This window comes from Cupressus sempervirens, chromosome 5 (assembly GCF_028749045.1).
Source record: "Cupressus sempervirens isolate cs-2001-9-10 chromosome 5, ASM2874904v1, whole genome shotgun sequence".
Lineage (NCBI taxonomy): Eukaryota > Viridiplantae > Streptophyta > Pinopsida > Cupressales > Cupressaceae > Cupressus > Cupressus sempervirens.
In genome coordinates this window covers 203821568-203844607 of record NC_143122.1, presented here as the reverse complement: position 1 = coordinate 203844607, position 23040 = coordinate 203821568, and the positions used below count along the sequence as shown (strand labels likewise).

At 37.7% G+C, this 23040-nt stretch overlaps 1 protein-coding gene across 2 annotated transcripts in view; it reads left to right on the top strand.

Annotated features, from left to right (window-relative positions):
• The window catches only part of LOC149555125 (glutaredoxin-like), an 81568-nt gene that overhangs the window by 21202 nt on the left and 37326 nt on the right, over nucleotides 1-23040 (top strand). For both annotated transcript variants that reach the window (XM_089829149.1, XM_089829150.1), the window contains exon 2: nucleotides 10446-10519. In XM_089829149.1, coding sequence (XP_089685275.1) covers nucleotides 10446-10519 — 74 coding nt within the window. The remainder of the gene's footprint in view (nucleotides 1-10445; nucleotides 10520-23040) is intronic.

Genomic DNA, 23040 nt, shown 5'->3' with positions numbered 1-23040 from the left:
GGTCGAAGGCCCAATTCCTATACAGAAGCGACCTTACAGGATGAACAAGAACTATGCGGCACGGGTTATAGAGGAAATCAATAGGATGCTGGAGGCCGGTATTATTTTCAAGGTTCAAAAAAGTGAATGGGTGTCGCCCATAGTAATCTCCCTGAAGAAGGATACGACCTAGATCTGGATATGTGTCGATTTCAAATGCCTCAACGTGGTAACAATCAAGGATCCCTTCCCGATACCATTTACAGACAACATATTGGAGGAGGTAGCCGGACATGAAGTTTAGTCATTTATGGACGGGTTCTTAGGATACAATCAAATTTACATAGCAGAAGAAGATAAGCTTAAAACAACATTTGTGGTAGGAGGAGGGGTGTATGCGTACAGCCGAATGTTGTTTGGTCTGTGCAATGTGCCGGCTACGTTTCAGCGGATCATACTACACATATTTGACAAGATGTCTGTTGGTAACTTCAAGGCGTTCTTGGATGATTGGTCTGTGTTCAGCACCAAGGACAAGCATTTGATGGCGTTGGGCGAATGCATGGAGAGATGTCAGAGGGCACGACTAGCTTTAAATCCAAAAAAATGCCGGTTCATGGTTCCACAGGGAAAATTGTTGGGACATATAGTTTGCAAGGAAGGATTGAAAATGGATCCAGACAAAGTCAGGGTGATATTGGAAATGCAACCATCCACAAATATCACGGAGGTGAAGTCTTTCCTCAGACACATAGGCTATTGCAAAAGGTTCATCAAAAACTTCGCCAAAGTATCATACCCGTTGAACAAATTAACATGCAAAGGAGAACCGTTCAAATGGGAGAAAGAACAGGATGAATCATTTGAAGGGTTGAAGGTATGCTTGGCCACAACACCTATCTTGGCGTACCCAGATTGGAACAAGGAATTTCATGTTCATGTCGATGCATCCAACTATGCAATAGGCGTAACCTTGGCACAGACAAGTAACCATGGACTCGATCATCCAATGTACTTCGCCAGTCGACTACTATCTAAGGCAAAGAAAAATTACAGTACAACGAAATGGGAAACAGTGGGCATGGTTTACGTAGTACAGAAGTTCCAACACTACTTGCTGGCAACACTGTTCATGTTCTATGTCGACCATCAGGCTTTGTTGTATCTAGTTAATAAACCTATCATCCAAGGAAGAATTAGTTGGTGGTTACTTTTGCTGCAGGAGTTTACTTTCAAGATCATTGTACGGCCTACGAAGAAACATGTCAGCGCAGACCATCTGTTGCGTCTCAAAACAGGAGAACCCGCGGACCGAGTGAACGATGATTTCCTTGATGCACAATTATTTCAGATTGCAGTACTGCCAAAATGGTACACAAGCATTGGAGAGTACCTTTTGATGGGACAGTTTTCAAGTGACATGCCACCAAATGAGAGAAGGAAGTTGGTATTGAGGAGCCGAACGTTTCAATTAATCAATGGGCTGTTATACAAAATGGAACCTGATCAGATCCTACGGCGATGCATTCTAGAGGAGGAAATTCCAAGGATACTAAAGGAAGCGCATGAAGGATCGATAGGAGGACACATGGGACCAAACACAACTGCATGAAAGATACTCCTAACAGGACTATGGTGGCCAACAGTGTACAATGACGTGCGCGAATGGGTCGTCGAATGTGACACTTGCTAAAGGGCCGGGAAACTGCTAAAGCGGGACTTCATGCCGTGTAACCCCTCACACGCACAGGAACTTTTTGAAAGATGGGGGTTGGACTTCATTGGACCTCTGAAGGCGAGCAAAACTAGGTGCCAATACATTATCGTAGCAATAGAGTATCTGACCAAGTAGGTGGAGGCACGTGCACTACTAGATAACTCGACGGTAAGCACAACGAGATTTATTTATGAGCAAATAATTACCAGGTATGGGATTCCACTACAGTTGACAAGTGATAGGCGAGGACACTTTGTTAACCATGTTATTCGGCTGCTCACCACTGAATTTAAGATCTATCATTCATTGTCGAGCCTGTACTATCCAAGAGCAAACAGACAAGCTGAGGCTACGAACAAGGTCCTAGTAGCAATCATCTACAAGTCATGTGCAGTTGAAGGTGAAGACTGGGAGGAAAAATTGCCCTCGGCCCTTTGGGCATACTGCACGACATACAAGGTGACAACAGGACACACACCGTTCCAATTGATGTTCGGACAAGAGGTAGTGGTACCGGCAGAATTCATGATACTGAGCCTGAGGATTGCGATGGAAAATAAGTTGGGCGACATGGAAAGCCTAAGAGAAAGGTTGCATAATTTGAACAAGCTAGAGGAAAAGCGGCTAATGGCACAATGGACCACGGAGGTGACACAGAATAGGCGCAAAGCATGGCACGATAAACACTTGAAACTAAACAAGTTCCAACCTGGACAGTGGGTGTTGAAGTATGATGGCTAGAACGAGATCAAACTAGGCAAGTTTAAAGTTAAGTGGGTCGGGACATCAAATTCGGGAAGTGGGCGATAATGGAGCAATCAAGTTATGACGCTGGATGGAAAGGAAGTTCCGAAAATAGTGAACGATTGTAAGTTAAAAATTTATCATGCACAACCTAAGTCGCCATCAGTGAATATCAAGGAACAGTAGTAGGAAAAAAATAAAAATTGGAAGGAAAAGTACCATAAGGTGGTCATACATATGCCTTCACCGTACAGCCTTGTGTAACACCGTATGGCATGAAGGGTGATTCAAAAAACATAAAGGGAGGCAAACATCAGCCATACGGTCCTTTGCAAATGAGGCATTGTAAGCTTTGGCACCGTACAGGCATAAAATCATCCAGAGACGTACGACATGAACACCTCTAGGCAGGCACCGTACGGATGCATAAGGGAATATAAAGTCCTCTAGTAATTGCCGTACGACAACATTTGCTTGTTTGGAGGCAACATACGGCAATCTTCATGTAGTGTACGACACATAAGTAGTTCCTGGAGGCACCATTCTTTCTAGAGGCACTGTATGACACTAGTAGTTCCTGGAGGCACCATTCTTTCTGGAGGCAGTGTACGGCAGATGAGTAGTTCTTGGAGGCACTATATGGCACATATACTTTCTGGAGGCATCACTAAAGTCCGCTGTATGACAATATAAAATAGTTCTACAGGCACCGTACGACAATTGAACTCCTGGCATAGTACGGCGATCAAGTTAAGTTACATTCATTTTAATGCCTCCGTACATAGGATAAGTTCGCACCAACTTTTGTACAGGCTTAGGTAGGCCTTCGACTGGAAGTTTTTGTTCTTTTTCTTAATGTGTGGGTGTTGTTTGAAGTAATGAGGAGAGGGAATGTAGGTGGAAAGAACAATTGATGGGTTGCATTTAAAGTAAGAATCATTGCTTGGGTTCCAGAAAATTGCGGGTTTAAAGGAGGTACGAGGGCTTTTATCTGGGTAGTGATGGAGAAAAATGTAAGTCGCAGGAATTGAGTAAATACTTGGAATGATGGAAATTGTGGTTGATTCAAAAATTTGCAGCTTGTGATATACCTTGGATGTATCTACCGTAAATCCTTGTCACTAGCAAGTAAGAGGAGGCTGTATGACTATATGGCTTAGGAGTATAGGGAGTGCAACCATACCATGAAAACCGTACCTTCCAAGATAAAAAAAAGCTACAGTTCAAGGGAGGGAACAAAGTCATACCAGAGCTCAAGGCATTAGAGGAAGACTATACAGGTCCATACGAAAAGAAAGGAATTTTTCAAGATATAAGGCAAATGCAACTGACCTAATGGTAATTCATGCAATTAGCTAGAAAAAGGCATGGAGGAAGAAACTTGATCACGATTCAGCCATGAGTCAAAGTATGCAAGCAGGACCTTCACAAGCGCAGCTAGCTAGAAAAGACAAGGGGAAACAAAGGGCTAAGGTGCAGAACCAGCCGAATGTACAGTTGACACCACAAAATGTAGCATTTGAAGGACTAAATGGGCTGAATGCACGAAATGGTGGAATGAAAATCCGGATGACCACCTTGTCAAAGCAAGCATATAGAAGGCGCAGGTAGAGTGGGCAATCCAGATGTCAGTGATTTGTATTTGAGATTTCGAAGGTGTCTTGCGTATCATGATCGAGGCATATGACAGACACTTGTAAAAGTACAGTTTCGTACTTGGGATACGATGTAGTGGTATCGTTTCGGCCAGCTGACTTTACCAGAGTATTTGGCATACCAGGAACGACACAAGGAGGCAAGAAAATTGATAGCCACAAAAGATGGACAAGGAGAGGAAATTGAAGCTGGTAGAATTAGTGTGCCAGGATCAGGTATAGCAGCAGAAAGATGCCCTTACTCAGAACTCCAAGAGAAGAGGGTTGCGGAAATCTGACATCAAAGAAGCCCATTGGAGGTGTCTCATGGACGTGATAAAGAGTAGACTTACAAGGTCCAGTAGGGTATCGGATATCTCCTTTCCACTGGTCAGTATGATGAACGGACTCATGAACGGGAGGGTTTATAACTGGGCTTCTCTATTGGCCACACGCATGGATGAGTTTATGACACTGTAGCATAAAACATTTTACATGCCGCACTAACTCTTCTTACATGCCGCACTAACTCTTCTTGGAGCATAAACTCTTCTTGGAGCACTAACTCTTCTTACATGCCGCACTGTAGCATAAAACATTTTACATGCCGCACTAACTCTTCTTGGAGGCAATTGCGAAGACGATACCCCAAGAAAAGTTGGAAATACAGCCAAGTCCGGCAGTACATGGTGAGCCTCTGATAATGCAGTGGAGGTATTTAGACTCCCTTGGAGGGCAGAAAGGCATTGGCCAAAAGAGGGTACAGCGGGAGATGGAGGAATCGGGTAACACAGATAGTGGCCACTAAGATACATCTTGTGAGGAGGATGACTCAGAGCATATGGAGGAGGTGGAGCAGGATGAGGAGGATGATGATGAGGAAGTTGGGGTGATTTTAGCAACCCCACTTTGATTTCCGCGGCAATTGATGGCTGCACTAGTAGTAGCTACACCATCATTTTCAGCTCTGCACATGCACACTATGGCATATGTTCACATTCTAGGTTTCAGACAATTTCGGCATCCTGTGGTGATGACCCCAATCACTCTAGATCCTAGATCATGGACAACAACAACAGTAGCAAGATTAGTTTCACATTCAGCGGCTGCCCAACCTTCAGTAAGCCAAAGGATAGCATCACCAACGGATACACCTACGGGAACACAATCTTAGCTAGTAGTTTAGGAACTGACCCTCGTACCTCCAGAGTAGGGATCACTTTAGTCAGTAGTAAGTTTGCCATAACCATCTCCTATAGTAGAGTTGACAGCCACAGAGGGAGGGGTCAGTCAGGGAGGCGCAGAGGAGTAGGTCTGATTAGAGGTGATTGGGAGGGATGTAGTAGTCATGATAGCCGACACCCTATTGGATGAGGCAGCGAATCAGGATGCTGATTTGAGCATGCCAAAAGCAGAACCCCAGAGGCCAGCAGTGGAACAGATTAGCTCAGCGATTTGGGCGAGTGAGTACCTGAGGCGACAGCTACTTGCTCCTATTGCCAGAGGTCCCTCCATTCAGTCTCCTATGCGAGAGGATCTTCAGTTAGAAGCAATTTGGTCAAACAGCGAGGTGGTCGAGGTCCCCACATCACTAGAAGCAGGCGATCATAGTGTAGAGGCACCAGAAAAAGCAGAAAGGAGGGTACAGACGCAACATCCTACGCCTGTAGCAAAGGAAAAGGATAAGGATATCCATTCATGCCTTAGTGACATTGCCGAGAAAAGCAAGTTCTTGGCAGAGTTGGTGCTTATAGAGAGACGACAGGCATAGACTGGGCAAGAAGCTCGGGAGGCTGCAGAGAAGGCTCGGGAGGAGATGGCCGACCGACTTGCTACCTAGCAATTGGCATGGGAAACAAAGTGGACAGCATTGTTAGCCCAACTCGAGGAAATTAGACGAGGGAAGCAGGAGGCCGATCAGCAACTTGCAGCAGCATTATAAGAGAAGGAAGTAGCAAAGAAAGATCACAATCAGAAAGAAGTTGAATGCCATGAGGTCACATTGATGCTAAAGGAGGTAGTAGAGGAGAACTCCCAGATCAGAGCTGATTTAAAGGTCCGGACGGAGCAAGTGTATCAGCTATGATGCAGCCGGTCTACATAGTCAGAGACATAGCCTTCTAGTTCATGATGTTTATGTTGTTTTTATGCATAAATGTAATTAGTTGTTTTGAGTTTTGTTGTATTGTCATCCGGAGACGACTTTTCTTTTTGGGGGGATGATGTCATCGGTAATTATTGTGTAGCCGACGAGATGTATGTCGTTGGCAAATACTATGTAGCTGACGGGGCATTTGGGAAGGTTCTTGTTATGTAGTCGATGGCCCTTCGGGAAGTTTCTTAGGAAAGTATTTATACACCCTCCGGGATCATTGTAATCATTATCAGAAGCACTATGTAATGTCTTTGGCATATGCGAATAATAAAGAGTACAGCTGTTCTTGTCTATTTTCTGTATGCATTAATCTATTTACCCATATGGTAAACAGATATAACACATACAACAGACATGGAAGAATAGATCAATCATATTGAAGCTTTCATGGCAGCACAACTCATCTTTATCCCATCTAGGTGATGTGTGTGTTATTATAGAACCCTAGACGAGTAGCACGACTTAGTATTGTAATTATAATATTGTTGTAGACTAAATAAAGTAGTTAAGATTTTTTGTTATATCCATGTTCTTATTTTATTAGAGCTATTGTATTTCAATTGGATATTATTGTGATACCAAATGTTTTGTAAAGCATTTGTGAACTGTTTAATATAAATGTAGTTTGTAGTTAATCTTCCGTTATTGGTCAAATTTATAATTCAGTTTATCCATTTAAATGTACATATGGAACGCAATCTTGACAGGTTTGCTAGATTCAAGTAGTACATGTTAGGATTTAATAATGCTCCACGGAGTTTTTGGGATGGGGACGTGTTTTCGGTACGGGGACGAGTCAAAGCCAAAATTTAGGGGATGGGACTTTAGGGGACGATGATCAACAACATAGGGGAGTTTTTTTATATAGAGAGACAAAATTCAAGTATGCATATCATAACATTGATAAATCATTCACTATAGACATTTGAGAAGATCAATACATGGAAAATTATCAAATGACAAATACTAAGAACCTCCATTATAACATATCACATACATACATAGTAAAATCAAAATGCCTAAAGTCTTCAAGTATTATGCATGAAATTAGAATGGAATAAAGAGAAGTGCAACTAAAATTGTAAGCAGTAAATAGAAATACTAAATGCAATCTTTCTTCATTGCTGCTATTGCTCTATGTTTATTTTTCTCTCTTAGCAAGTACATCATATCTTAAAATGAGTAGAAGAGTTAGTGTTTTAGTGTTCTAATGGATAAATATGGTTTGCACATTTTTATTATGTCTTTAAGACAACTACGGACCCACACATAAAGCAAAATTTACTGTTTTGCCTTTACCTGAATAGCTGGAAAAAAGGGGACAGCTAGGGAACGACAAAGCCATCTTCGGTACTGCTGGCCGTCCCCAAGTTTCTTGCCCAATTTTTTTTGCCATTTTGGGGACTTTTCCGAATTTGGCAAAAAGGGGACAGCTTTGGGGATGGCAAAAATCTGTTCTTGCATCCCCGTTTCGTCCACAAGACGGGTACGAACCTAAAAGCATAGGGAACGTGTCCCCTTGGAACACTGGGACTTCGATTTATCATTTTAGGGCCTAATAGTTAAGTCCATAATAATGGTATATTAAAGTTGTGTAAACGTCAGTATAATCTAGGTTTTTTTAAGGTTTGGTTTTACATATTCCAAATTATTAATGTTGTAGGTAAGCATTGATACAAATTGTGTTTCTATGAAGTCGACCTTTTTTATAGATTAGTTAGTGAGGGTTTGCTTTTGGGTCACACAACTTGTCCACTAGGGAACAATATGTCCAACTGCGAGACTTATAATTCCAATGAAATTACTATAGACCTGTCAACTTTGGGGATATCAGAATAATCATGGAAATACCTGCTACAGCATGCACTCCTAGGCTTTGGTTTCGTTACATGGTTTCAAACTGGTTCACCATTGTAGAAAACAAGGGCTTATCTATTTGAGCATCTACCCCTTTGGTGTTACGTTAGAATTTGAAAAGATGAATGACCCAAAATGACTATAGTGCAAAGAATAGAAAAATTGTGAATACAAATGATACAAGATTAAAATAATAACACAAAGTTAGCCTCCAAGAGAGCTGCAAATGCTGAAGAAGCAAAATAGCATTAGGAGAAATGCAAGAGATTTCAAAATCTACAGAATGCAATTACAATCTAATAAAATGGATCACCAAGACTAGCTTGGAGTGAGTATGTAGAAAATGAGAGAGGGGAGAGGTGGCAAAGACAACAAATGGGAAGAATCCACCACAATCGTCTAAAATAGGCAAGTGAAACTCCCATATAAGATACCAATACTTTGGGTCCACTCACACTAGCACTCTCTTTATTAGTCCCAAGCAAGCTAAAATAGAGCTATAGGAAAAACCTAGCTATAGGAAAATAAAATAACCAACTAGGAAACAAAACTACACTAGCACATTGTACATCTACTTTTTACCTCATCTTGAATTTAATTTCATTGTTAGAAGAAAGGTAGAATGCACTTTTAATAAAATAAGAATTATTTTCTACATAAGTTTCTTTGATTTTTTTGGTTTCTAGATAGATACAGAAAAACAAATCAATTCAAGTAAAAGACCCAGCCTTGTTTTGTTTATTGATGTTAGGACCTGGAAAGTTGTAAGCTATGATGCCAAACCCTCCGTCGCTGTCAGAGAGACTCTTTAAACCTTGTGCAACTTCAGTATTTTGCTATTGATCCTAACAACAGCAGAAAGACAACTTTATTAAAATAACTGTGATTTCTAGACTGACTATAGTTTTACCCGTGCATCAATTATTTATTATGTAAAACTACCTCTGATCATGGAGAGTCTTTGCAGAGTATTTGCATATTTCCTGTAGTGTGTTGAGTGATTATGTTTTATCAGTGGGTTTAATCTCTAGAAACAAGTCAGTTGCCAGCAATTTTCACAGAATTCATGGCTTACTGTTGTGTACAATGTGTTTTATGATAAAAAACAGGGTTAATTTTTTATCTATATTCATCATTGAGTTTATGAAGAGACCCAAAATACAGCATGATTCAGCCATACACAATTGTTTGTATAATTTTTGCTATATATGAATTTGTTTTGGCATATGCCCATATTGACATTGCTGGACTTAATTCACTTATTGTAGTTTAGTCCTTTGGATGCTAACGACCTTGTCATCGCTGAATAAGTTATTGGGTTCTGTCCGGTCCTAAAGCAGCTTTACTAATGGTTTTTTGTCGTTCACAGGATGTGGGTTTATAAGTTTGGAGAACTCTATATGCTGTAGGATTATGAGGATCTGATTTGTGGAGTCCAGTGTTTCTCCAAGTTTTAATGAGTGGCAAAATTTTCCCTGGATTTCCAGGATGGTGGGGGGACAGCTATCAAAATAATACATTTTATAAAGAAATTTCTTACAAGTGCTTTTTGTTTTTGTGTCAACTTGAAAACATTTTAATGATTTATTTAATATATGAAAATTACTACTAGTAATCTAATTTTAAATTTTCTTTACTTTTTTTTTCCTTCCATTAAATGCATTTTGTCCTTTTTTGTTCTTTTCTTAAATGCATTTTTCTAGGTACACCTTAGCATCCTTGGGATTGCTGGGGATTGTTCAGAACCCATAACCCTGCCCCCCGGCTGTCCCATGGGTTCTATGGTGTTTCCAAAAGTACTGCTAAAACAGGTGGTGTTCCCTTGACGTTCCCTTTTAAGGGCCATCTCCTAAAGAAAGTGGGACAGGGTAGAGAGACAGGGGATGTTCTCTCTCCAAACATCTAGGTCATGGTACAGGTCCCTCAAGATGCATCACCATGGACCACAGTCAAGATCATGTTGTATGGGTAAATCTCACAACCCACATTATAACTGTACACATAGTAAGTGCGAGTTACACTTGAGGCTTCAATCCATGAAGTAGAATCAGAGAAGTTCTGTGTTGTGTGCGACTAAACTGTTGTATGTGAAGAATTGGAATTGCCTAGTGTTTATTCCTATCAGCATGCTATCTGATTCAAAGTTCCATATTTATCTTAGAATTTAGTTCTATTTCATCAATAAGCTATAATGTTATATCTAAGTAATGTATTTATACTAAAAAAGGTTTTATGTTAAAAAAAAAATATTATTTTGAGAAGAGGTGCATCATTCAGAATAAACCGTGTTCTTTTTTTAATGATTTAATCTTTAAGGCAAAGAAGGTCAACTACTGAAATGTTAATAATAGCATTGCAGGTATTGCCAGGAAGCAAAAGGCTTGTTCCAAGAACTTGGTGTGAAGCCCTTTGTTGTAGAACTTGATGAGTTAGGTGAGTGTGAAAGCTATGTTGATATTACATGGAATTTTCTTCGGTTTAATTATTCCAGGGTTAGAAATAATAGTACTTAAAAGTTGGTGCTGCAAATATTGAAGGTATAATGCTTAACAATTAGTTATTAGTAATTTGGTATTTTGATATTCAGTTATATTTTGTATTTTTAATGTTTTCTGTGTTTATCTTAATAAGTTGTACTTAAAAAAAGATAGTGTAGGTCAATTGAAAATCAATTTATCGTACATATAAAAGATGAGCTAAAATATGAACATTAGCTTTTAGATGTTGAACCAGATTATGTAAATTGGTTGGAAGTATTATTTTGATGCATTTTAGAGTGAGTTGATTCTCACATCTCTTCTGATTCAACAACTTTTTGCTCCATGAATTTTTTGTCGAGATGATTAGTAGTAGTTAGTTGTTGTCGAGGTGTCTGCAGTTGGCCAGTGGTTGCTGACCATTGGCACCTAAACACCTTTATATGGCAATTGTTATGTGGTGATGTTGTCATAGTACCATTGCCGTGACCATTCTGGAGATACATTGTAATTTTGTGATCAATGAATAGACGTCTGTGAGTTTTCGATACATTGTGCATGTGTATTGTTATATCTTATTTGCATTCTGTTATGTTCTAAACACTATTCTATGGGGCAAACATTTGGTGTTGTTGCCAAAACAAGTCTAGGAATGAACTACCCAAGGGGATAGTAGACACATGACATGGTGAGAACACTATAATGGGAAACCAACAAGCGATGAAGTGAACAATAATGAATAATTCAAAGGAGAAAGAGCATTGACGAAGGATTTTGCCAATATACTAAGGGCATTTGTCAAGACTTACGTCCAAAGGAAGATGGAATAAAAGTTCTTTAGAGTGTGGTCTGGCTACCCAAGGGGATAGTAGACATTTGACATGGTGAGAAAACTATAATGGGAAACCAACCAAGTGAAGTCAACAATAATGAAGAATTTAAAGGGGAAAGAACATTGACTAAGGATTGTGAAAATATACTAAAGGCATCCGTCAAGACTTACATCCAAAGGAAGGTAGAATATGAAGTTCTGTAGAATGCGGTTTGGGATAAACTTAGGCTAAGTCCAATAGTGGATCGTCTTATGTGCTACTTGCCAAGGCTTCTGGCACTACTCTTTATTGCCATCCACAATTTGTGAGGAGGAAAATCGGGAGGATCACCCTCAAAAAATATTACATTGATACAAGGAGAAGACTTGAATGGAAGATGAGCGCAACAAGAGTCATCAACAACAACACATCCTCAATCCATATGGTGGAGGTAATTGATGTCACTGACTTGGAAAAAAGATAGGAAATGTATTCCGAAGGCACAAGAGGACAAGTAAAAAGCCTGTCAAAGAGCACTATGGTTAGAAGAGTTAGTCAAGTGAAGATGGCGGCTATATTGCGGGAACACAAAAGGGTTACCTGAAGGGGAACTAGGAGTGTGCAGAAGGGTTCGAAGTGGACCAGGGTGCTGAAGGGTACACCAATGGGGGATTGATTAAAATTGACATATTATTTGAATTGATTGAAAATACACTACACCGTCGAGGACACTTGGCCCTCACACCACAAGGAAGTAGGGACTATCGAAGAGTAGAACTAGAGACCCTATACCGAAGGGAGTCAAGGTGATTGGAGGGCAGAAGGACATAGAGTGCAGAGCACATCAAAGATAGATGCATAGAGGATACATGCACGATTGAGAGCTTTTTTAATCAAAACAATCTATTCAAGTCCAATGCATTAAACTTGGGAGCAATTCCAACCGGATCTAGTACATAGAGTAGGTCATAGGGAGCCACCTCAATGTTGAAAAATTAGAAGTTGCCATAGTTTGTTGTCAGGAAAATGGGTAGTAAGCAGTTGGCATATCCGAGGGAGTTGCACGATCGCGATGGTTTGCCTTGCGACCCCTCAGATACTATATGTACCCTTTATTTCCTTTGATAGAGACATGTTGGTATTTAATACTATTGTAGATGGTGATTATTCTCTATTTTATGGTTGAAGTACTTTTCCATTCTGAATGCATTAGTTCTGTTACACAGTAGAGAAAACATTTTGTGCCATTATTGTTTCGAATCTAGTAAAGCGACACAATTGATGGCATATGACACAGAGTCAACGGGAATATCTTTGGAGGAGAACATGAGTGTAAATGAAAATGGAATTCCCGAGCTGTTCCAGGGAGAGCACGAACTAATGGAGAATTTCCATATTTTATTCTGGTCGAGCTTTGAAACCTTTGTGTGGAGAGAAACTGTTTGGGAAGAGGTTACAGAGGATACAGTTCGGCACTTCGTCAATGTGAGCCCCACTGCCAATTGATTGCTGCATCAATTTCCTAGACTGTTTGCACAAGCCTTCTTGGCACAACAGCATCAACATGAGGAGATAAAACAGGAACAACAAAGGCAACAGATCCTTTAGAACTTTTGGGAACACATCCGATGAGAAGTGGAAGAGCGTGATGGAAGCCATTGACACCCCCACCCATGAGCTCGAGGGCGTGGGAATGTGAGTAAAGTGTGTAGGAAAAGAGAACTAACCTCTGTAACGGTTGCACAGATTACCATAATGATGTACAGAGACTATATAAATAAAAGTGTTCTTTTCTATATGTGTTGTTTTCAAATTCACCCATGAAAAGTATATATGCCAAACACACTAAATAAGGATAGAGATAAGAAGGAACAAATCGATGTCGTACAAGCTAAACATCAAGCCTTAATTCTTGCACAGCAAACCAAGCGACGACATTCTATTTACTCTTATTGTTTGGGGAGTTCTGATTATGCAGAGGATTTTGTGACATTCTATTATGCCCTTGTCTTTGTAATTCAGTTTTGGGAATACTCAATATATGAATTGAATCATTTTGGAGCAAATTTTCTTTAGATTGATTATAAACCTTCTATTTCTGCAAATTTTGTGTAAATGTTTGATGGATAAGAGAAAATAGTGAGTTTTAGGACTTCTTTTGATCAGTCTCAACTCTTATCAGATTGCAAAACTGTAAGTTTGTTTGCAGGTTGCAGTGTGTGTGTCACGTCTTTAGGATTGTTAAGTGAAATAGTATCTTTTCCTTAGCTTTTTCTTCAGAACCCCACTATGAAACATTTATGTAAGCCTTAATAAAGAAAACGTGTTTAAGTCATAAAAGAGATGCTACGAAGTGAAGTCATTCATGTGTTCTATATCAATAAGTTTTGGTGTATCACTTAGTAGCTAGGTTCAGTTTTTAAGGTTTTATTTCTGCATCTTCTTCCCTTTTCCTATCAAATCTAGTTTGTTTTAGTATTCAAAAACTTAGGTGATTATCTTAAGGAGCCGACCTATAACTGAGAGATTCACTCAGTTCCATAGGAAAATCCCATTGCCTATGAGTGATTCCATGATACTTGAAATTTCCAGTTCATTTCACAAAATTTGGTAGGGTGCAAATTTCAGGCCTTAACATAAACAATCCTAAGGATTGTTCTTAAGTGCCTTAAACTTGACGATGACATCACACACTGTAGGAAGATATGAGATTTCCATTGTCTTTGATATAGCTTCAATTCTGATTATGTCGACATATGCTGATTTTACAACTTTACAATTTGCCTCCAGAGAATCTTGTAGGTGCTTTGCTAAGGATTTGTACAAAGAAAACCTATTCACTGTGTGAGAACCAAAATCTTCAAAATTGAAATCAGCATTAACTTTGACTGTATATTCTGAAGTCACCTTGACTATTGCAATCAAGTTGTCATGCTTAGTAAGAACTTGATATTCCATCTGTTCCAGGCCACACATTACCTCAGTTTCAATTGACTGACAATCTTCTAAAGATGCTTGGAACTTTCTTACAAGTTTCCTCAACATCTCTTCCTTGTAACCCATGAGTTCGTGACACCTATAGAACAATTTGCAAGATGGGACAACATCACATGCAACCAGGCCATCCAAATCAGAATTGGCGATTTCATCCCAATCACATCACAAAGAATTTCTTTGAAGGTGTTAGCTTCTTGATTCAGAGATGCAATTAGGTCATGCAACATCTCTTCAATGCGTATGATATGTTCAAGGATTTTAACCACATCTGTGATGGCCTGAACTCCTTCAAAGACAACTTCTCCAAACCAAGTTTTTGCCGCTTACATTATTCGTTTTTCTTGAGGTGGCTGAGATGTAATGAGTGCATGTTGCAAAGACTATTGTTGAATAACCTCATTTAGGCAAGCAACCTCCTGCTTGAGTTGATTCTTCTTCTCCCATAACTCATAATTGCTCTTTGATACATTGGCAAGTGCATCACGAGCATCTTGTAGACAACCTGTGATTTCTTACCAAGTTCGATTTTGGTGAACTAGTAATTTGAACGGTTAAGTTCTTCAGTCGGTTTGTCCACCAATGGTTCAACCTTTGCAAACTTAGTCTTATCGGAATCAACTACAATCCTTGAAACAATCTTATCTTTCAAAGATTCAAACTTAGTTTCCTTGATAGGAAGATTATCTGGGGGCAACAAAACCTTCCTTCTCTTCATAGTGATCTTGCCCAACCAAGCAGGCAAACTAATACCTTCATCTATCAAATCAGGTACAATGGCAACCATTGACATTGATCCTGATTGTATTTTTGTTGTGACTGATCATGCTTCAATTTGCTTGATCTTTGCTTGAAATTTATCACCTTTCACCTAGCAACCATTGACATTGATCTTTGCTTGAAATTTCCAGTTGGGATTTCCTTCCAAGTGGTCCAAAACTACCTTAGTCTACCCCAAGATTAGGATTCACCCTTTTTAGGCCTTTGATTTTTAACCCTTTATTGGTCTTTACCAAGACAGATTGAAATATATCAAAAATAGCTAAGCTTTCTTTTTGCTGCCATTGTATAGGAAAAGGAAACTACTTGTCAAAACCAACATGATGGTATTTTGGATCAAGAATATTGCCATCATCTTCAATCTGGAGATTGGATGGGATTTCGAGCATGTTAAGATCAATGATTTGTAGCAAAGTGAGTCCGTAGTAGTCCATCCTCATGATGTCCAACTCTGTGCATAGGTCAATCCATATGTCCTCTATGCGACACAGATGGGTGAACGCTCTTTTGATCATTGAGTGCATTCTTCGATAATCAAAATCATACCTAGCCTTGAACCTCTTTAATGTGATAAGCTGAAGTTTTGACTCCATATTCTTCGCCTTTTAGACTAAATTGATCATATACTAACCAATTACCAAGGGTTTGGTTGTAGTGATACCAAATCCTAGCCTATGTTGGGTATTCTGATATGATTGCACATCCAAGAGCTGTCTAACTAATTCCATTAGTATGATATTGTCTATGGCATATCTTGGCAAAGTTTATGGTTCTCCTTTGAAGTAGCCAACTCTCAAATAAGTGAAAGTTAGAAATTGCAAAAAGATAGCACTAAATTGATTAACCCTATTCCAAGCTTCATTTGACACTCGCTTGATTACCAACTTTTTATCAAATAAAAACCATAAATATCCAAAAAATGCATCTTGTCTTGTAGTGATACTTGTTGTTTACCAAGGTGATTTGATCATAATAGTCCCAGATAGGAACTTGTAACCGATCCCCTTTGGTGGAAAGACTCAAGAAAGATCCCATGGATGCAGCTATGTAGACCAAGTAGGAGTTCATATAGAATGGGGCTGAGGTTCCCACATTAAGCAACTGCTCACAAATAGCAGTACTGATAAGCTCACCCCATAAGATAGGTTCTTCATTGTCGAAGATTTGAAAGATGAATTTGGACATCCATGGCTTGAAATCACTGGAATCTTTGAGACCACATATTCTGCCAAGGAGAGTAATCAAGTCTTTGTATTTTGGCTTAAACTAGATCTGTGAAGGGTTTTAGGGCATCTTGAGAAATTGTTTCTTTTAGAATCCAACCAATATAAGTTTATATATTTTTGATAAGTTGTCTTATTATCATTCCATATCTCCTATGACATTTCTTTTGTCAGATCCACACATTTTGCACTCTGAGGTACCTTGAAGATTTGTTCAATAACCTCAGGATCAAGGCTAATGATAACCTTCTCATTTGCATCTTTGATAGTCTTGGACTTTGGGCTGAAATGCTATGTACATCTCAAAACAAATTCTAGTTCCAGGGCAGCCATAGGGAAAGTAGACACCAAGTGAATATTGCTCTTTTCGATACGTCTCATCTCTCAATTTGTAGGGGCTTCAATCCTTTGCAAGAAATCAACCATGTCAACGCACCCAATCTTTCTGTTAGAAACGTTATTTAGAGGTGATGAAACTTGAGATGCAGTTGCATGAGCTAACTCTTTGTCGTATTGGTACTTCATCTTTCCTTTAGATTTCAAGGATGAGGGCATATCTTGTACTGCAACATGAAAGTTCCAAAATGTGAACACATTATTGGAGAATATTGATTCCATAAAGACGTTGATTCTGGATCAACAACAAAGGATCTATGAAGGACAAAATGCTTGGAGTATGGATCAAATACTCAAAGATTTTGTGTAATGACCGTAATTGAAATAATAGGCATATGTAAAGGCTGAAATGTGATTCAGGGAGATGAAAGTATGTGGGAAAAGATTAAGAATGATTTCTTATATAAAATGGTTAGACACATGGGGATGCGTGCAAATGATGACTTTTGACTTTTAAAGATTGACCTTTAGTCAAAATCGGGTTCCCTGGATGCAATTGCATGTAAAGTGATTTACATGTAATTATGACTTGATGCAATCATGCAATGAGGTTCGAAGAATAAGATTATGTGTAAACGCATATGAAGGATGAGATTACATGTAAATGCAGATGGAGGATGGAATTACATGTAATTTCTTTCAGAATGTAGTTGCATATGAAAGGAATGTTTGCAATGTGCCTTGACAGTAATGATGAATGTGGAGTGAAATGATGCACTTGCATGGAAAGGTGAAAAATGGAATGAAGTGAAATCACGTAAGTTCTTGGGAAAGAACTTGCAACATCTTCAAAAAGAAGAAAAACAAATAAGCATGCAAACAACCAACAAATAGAAGCACAAAAGAAGCACATACCTTTGGTCTTAGACTCAAACACGTTAACAAGCAAGTTGCTCTTTTATGCAAATTAGAATTTGGATTTTGGGAAAAATCCAAGCATGTGAAAATAAAGGTTTTCATCTTATTTAAAGAAAATTTGCATTTTTTATGGCATATATTTGGATAACTGTGCGAAAACAAGCCATAATATGCAGCAAAATAATAGGATAAGCATGAATTAATGAGCAAAGTTGAAAAATGTCTACTTGGAGATCAAAGAGCCAAAATAGCAAGATTGGTAGATTTGAAGGCCAATTCTTCTCCAAATTTGAATTCAGAAACAACTAACTTGACTCTTCCAACCTTGCAAGTGATGGATGATTGTTGGGCAATCGTTGGACGTTTTGACATTGATTTGCCAAAAAACGTTGTCAAAGATCTCCAAGAATTAAATCATTTTTTGCCCAAAAGAAGTCGTTTTTAACAAAAACTTGATTTTACAAAGCCATGGCATATAACATTGTTGGCATTGAAAGGCACAAACGTGATCATTAATGGCAATGACATAGATAAAACCCCCCAAAAGATTCTTCTTTGGACAAAAAACGTGATCAAAAACCTCCTAAAATGGACTTTTTTTGATGAAAATCTGGCTTCAAATCTCCATAAAATGCAGCAATTTCTTCATGGATACCAATGTCTAGGGCATGAGAATGTCAAAAGATACAAAGAAGACTTTGTGCTTGTAGATTTCAAAGCCATATTTTGGGCAGATCTGGGGTTTTTCAAGAAAAGTGTGTTCTTGGGAAGTAAGAACATGGAGTTTTGCCCTTCAATCTTCAAAATTGGGTTCTATTCTTGCATTTGCATGTGTCTCCAAGGAAAATCACACTCTATAATAGAGATTGCATATTTTAAATATCATAAAATAGAGTCTCTCATGCAAATTGCACTCTTGGAGTGCATTTTGCATGTTTTAAATTACATGCTTTTGGCTTCTAAGTGTGAATCGCAATCTTCAAGTGCATTTGCATATTTTAAAACTTGCATTGGAATGCCTTGATACAAATTGCACTCTAGTAGTGAGATTACATGTTTTAAAAACTTGTTAAAATGAGCCTATGGTGCAAAATCACTCTCTCCAATGGCATTGCATATTTTAAAAAGGCTCCAAAATGCAAGTCGCACTCTTGGAGAGTTATTGCACATTTTAAAATGCATGCATTTACACGTTTAAAGTGTTTCAACATGCCTTTTCAGTGCAAAATCATGGTCTCTAGAGGCATTTGCATATTTACTTGTAAATGGGTTGAAAGACATATAATTGAACAACAAGTGATCAATTAAGCACATATCTAATTGATTTTTGAGGAAATATCACTTAATTGGGTCAAAAACAATATTTGCACAATAGAAGTAACATATTATGAGCAAACATCATTCCAAAAAGTAATATTTAACTTATATGTTTTAAATAAAACATAAAGTTACTCCAAAAATAAATCAAACTATATAGTTAATATAGTCACTTAAGTGAAAAATAAAAAAACAACTCAATTAAAAAATATAACATAAAGTGCTCTATAGTTACTTTAAGTGATAAATTTAAATGATAAAGTAACTTAAAAACATTACATAAAGTTATTTTAAGTTATATTTTTCAAAAAGTGAATGTCAACATTAAAATATCCACTTTTTGGACACTAAAATGACCATATTGTTTGATTGCCAACTTCGATTAAGCCCTAAGATAGACCAAATTGAAGGGAAAATCGAAAGCAATGATTTGAGCAAAACCAAAACACTAAAAGCTAACAAACACACTCAAAAATGTGAAAAAGGATGTTGAAGGCTTTAAAAATCAAGCATAGGCTCAACAAACTAAAAAACTAAAAAAACTTGATGAAAGCCTTCAGTGAAAGGATTCATTATATCAACTAGAGTCAATAGGTTGATCAATGTTATCTAATTAAATAATGAACTAACTCAGATAAAGGCAAAACTAAGTTGAAAAAGTTTCGTACTATTACCTACATTTTGTGGTGACAAAATGCAGGACAACAGGTATTGAATCATCTTTCTTTGAGGTGTACTTCGTCGACATTGAAGCTTCTTCTGCTTTGTTTCTAAATAATATGGTCAAGGGGATCAAATCCTATTGAACCTTAGGGCAATCTAGTCTCTTTGTTTCCTTCTGATTTGAGGATCATTGGTTGTATATACATGATTTATGCAATATTTGGAGAGTATGATTGAGTCCTCCATGCATCATCTTTTTTGTTTATTTTCTCTCTTTTGGAGGGTGGTTTTCTCTCATACGTTTTTTTCCCTTTTTTTGGCTTGTGAGAGATTTTACCGCGTTTGCATTGTACATGGGTACTTAAAATGGTTGTGTAGCCAAGAACCACATTGCATCTTCCTTTCATATTGCATGATAATCTTCTCTCTAGCAGTCAAGGTGGTGTGTTGGAGTAAATATGAGTTATCCTATTTGACCATGATTAAGATTACTTAGGCATAATTATATTTCAATTATTAGTGCATTTAGTTTTAATAGTTGGTTGTCGACTCTCTCTCTCTCTCTCTCTCTCTCTCTCTCTCGCCCTCTCCCTCTCCCTCCTTGCCTTTATTAGCGAAGCTTTGTTAAATATTCATAAGCATCTCAATACAATTCATCTTACTAGTGAATTATCATTCTATTTTTCTCTTTTTGAAGTTATATTATAGATTGTTGATCCATTTGGAGCCTACTCCTACACTTTACTCCATTCTCCATATTTTCTTGTTAAACAATATGATTATGTTGACAAGGACACCAGGAACATCTCTTCTATGAGGCTTTGTTCAACTTTGAAACCCTCTATTTGTCAGCCACAGAATGATGAGAGACCTTCTGTTAACACACCTCTTCATTTGAATACCATTGTATTTGGCATTCAGCCATAGTAACCTAACAAAATCTAAAATGAGAATACACAATAAATCTTATAAGGTCTTTAGAGTGAATCTAGCCAGTATCTGCCCTTGAAAACCTTTGATTTCCTTTGTGTCCTGTTTATAAATTTTGCAGTTATTACAATGAGCTTGGGAGACTCTAGGGAGCTAAGGAATATAATGACTTCCAAAATATCAGAGAGACAAAAGTATTTAGTAAAATTATTTTTCCTATTTAGCTGTTGCTAACAAATCCCTTGCAAATCCACATTTCCTATCATGGTATCTCAAATATTTACCAAATCACTGAATAAAAATATTGTTCTTTCAATCATTTATAGGTTCACCTCTAATCGTTTTTTTGATAAATTAGTGAGTCCAAATCCTTCTCATTTACCAACTTGGGTTGTTAGATTCAAAACATGAAATGGTAAACATAAGAGGAAAGAAAAATCTTACCACGATCTTTCTTGCACAAATGCATAGGCATACACCACTTTTCTTCCATATTAAGCTTTAAAAACAGTAATAAACTCCTTCCAAGGGAGTAATGTGTTTGGATGATTGTAAATGCATTTGCTGTAGATTTTGGTTGCAAGGAGACTAGTACTGATATTGGTTCAGGAGATTGGTACTGATATTGGTATGTATGTTTTTGAAAATAAGGAGATGGTGGCAATTGCAAATGCCATTTTTAATATAATTTAATAATTTAATGACATTAAAATATTGTCAAAACCACATTCAACACTTAAAATTGTTAATCTTCAAAAATTTTGATTTTCACCTAGCATAAACCATCTGTGAATTAGTCAGAACTGTGTTTCCTTTCCTTTTTCTGCAAACTTGAAGGAAGTGTGGGCAGGACATTTCCCGAAAGCAAGGTTGTCTCCTGCGTTCCTAACATGGAAAATGCTTTGCAGTCCCTGAGATGCATCTCCTTGTGAAAATAGTTTTTTTAAAGATTATAAGTTCCAAGTAATGAAAATGATGAAAACTCTAGCCCGTTGAATAACCTTTATCGCTGTTGTTATTTTAATTTGTCTCTTTGAAGAAAATAGAAAATAAATAGTGTGTATGGTAGAGCCATTTTTCAAATTGTGTGGGGAAGTTTCCTAAGAAACCAAACCTGAAACTATCACATATATGCACATTTTACAAGATCTCATGTGGGTTTCACATTATATGTAAATATTTCAATGGGTATGTTTTTATCTCATGTGCATCATGAAATAGTCAATAGTCAGGTTTTGTAGAAAAAAAAATAGATTTAGGGGGATAAACACTTGAAGTACAAAAATGCACAGCCTCATACTGGTCAAAAAAGAAACCAGTATTCGGTTGTAAAGAAAGATATAAAGTTATGAGACCAATATTCTATGTCAAGAGGGAATGATAATATAGATGAAGAACAAATATTTCTAGAAGATAAACTGCTAAAGCATTAGATGAATTTATTACTTTAATTAATAATGAGCATCACTGCAAAGCTTAGCAGGGATAACTGATTCGTTTTAACACATGATATTACAAGTATAAGTTTAATAGTATTGAATAATAATAACTGCTAAATGGTTTATGTAGTAGAAGCTCTACATTCTCATCCATTGCTACACACCATTACATGATGCCTGGACTTTCACTTCAAAATGGAAACCTTTGTGAGATAAGTTTGGTATTCATCTCCTCCTTTGATTGTGTGCTCAGGACCCTTATTTATGATTCTACAATTGTAGCTTCCAGAGCTGAGACAATAATAGAATAATTGCTCTAAGGCATTTTTTAAAACAATTTAATCTCATCCTCTTGCAAAAAAAATGAAATGCTTGAATTGCCTCTTTTCAACTGTAATTTTGCTTGTGATGATAAGAGGCTACAATTTATTGCTTTAATGCTTTGAAAAGTTTTGCATTCGGTGCCAAGTTTTGGTTTTGGAGGGCTCTATGTAAAAAACAGCATTCTTGTAGTTTATTTCACCCCTGAACATTGCTTATTTGGTTTGGTCTCGCCACTGAAAAAGGGTGAAATATATTATATTATGATTTTACATAGTGTTTTCCATAGTATATGCGGTTTTTATGTTGTGAGAAAAGTGTTTAGAATTTCAATTTGCTTATGTCATGATCTACTAACATTCTTGTCCTGTTTGTTTTGGTCAGCCTTCCTGTTTGCTGTGGGTTTTACCAAGCTATGCATCTTTAAATAAACAAAATTCCTTTTACTGTGATTTCAGTAAACACGAGCCATCCCTTGATACGATTCTCTTTCATTGAACCATTTCAAAAGATGCTGATGGTTACACTTTTTAGTGTTTTCCTTTGGTTGTAGCTTCATATTTTATCACGTCTTGGATTGCCATTTTCTAATGACACACACTCAAAAGGACTGTTTTTCACTTGTTTCTTTTGTTGGCCTGCTATCACTTATTCACCTTGATTTTACAACCCCTTTGTCACAGTTACTTATTTTGTCACTCTGGTTCCCTTTTTTAATTGGCCAAGTCACATGGAATGTGCGAT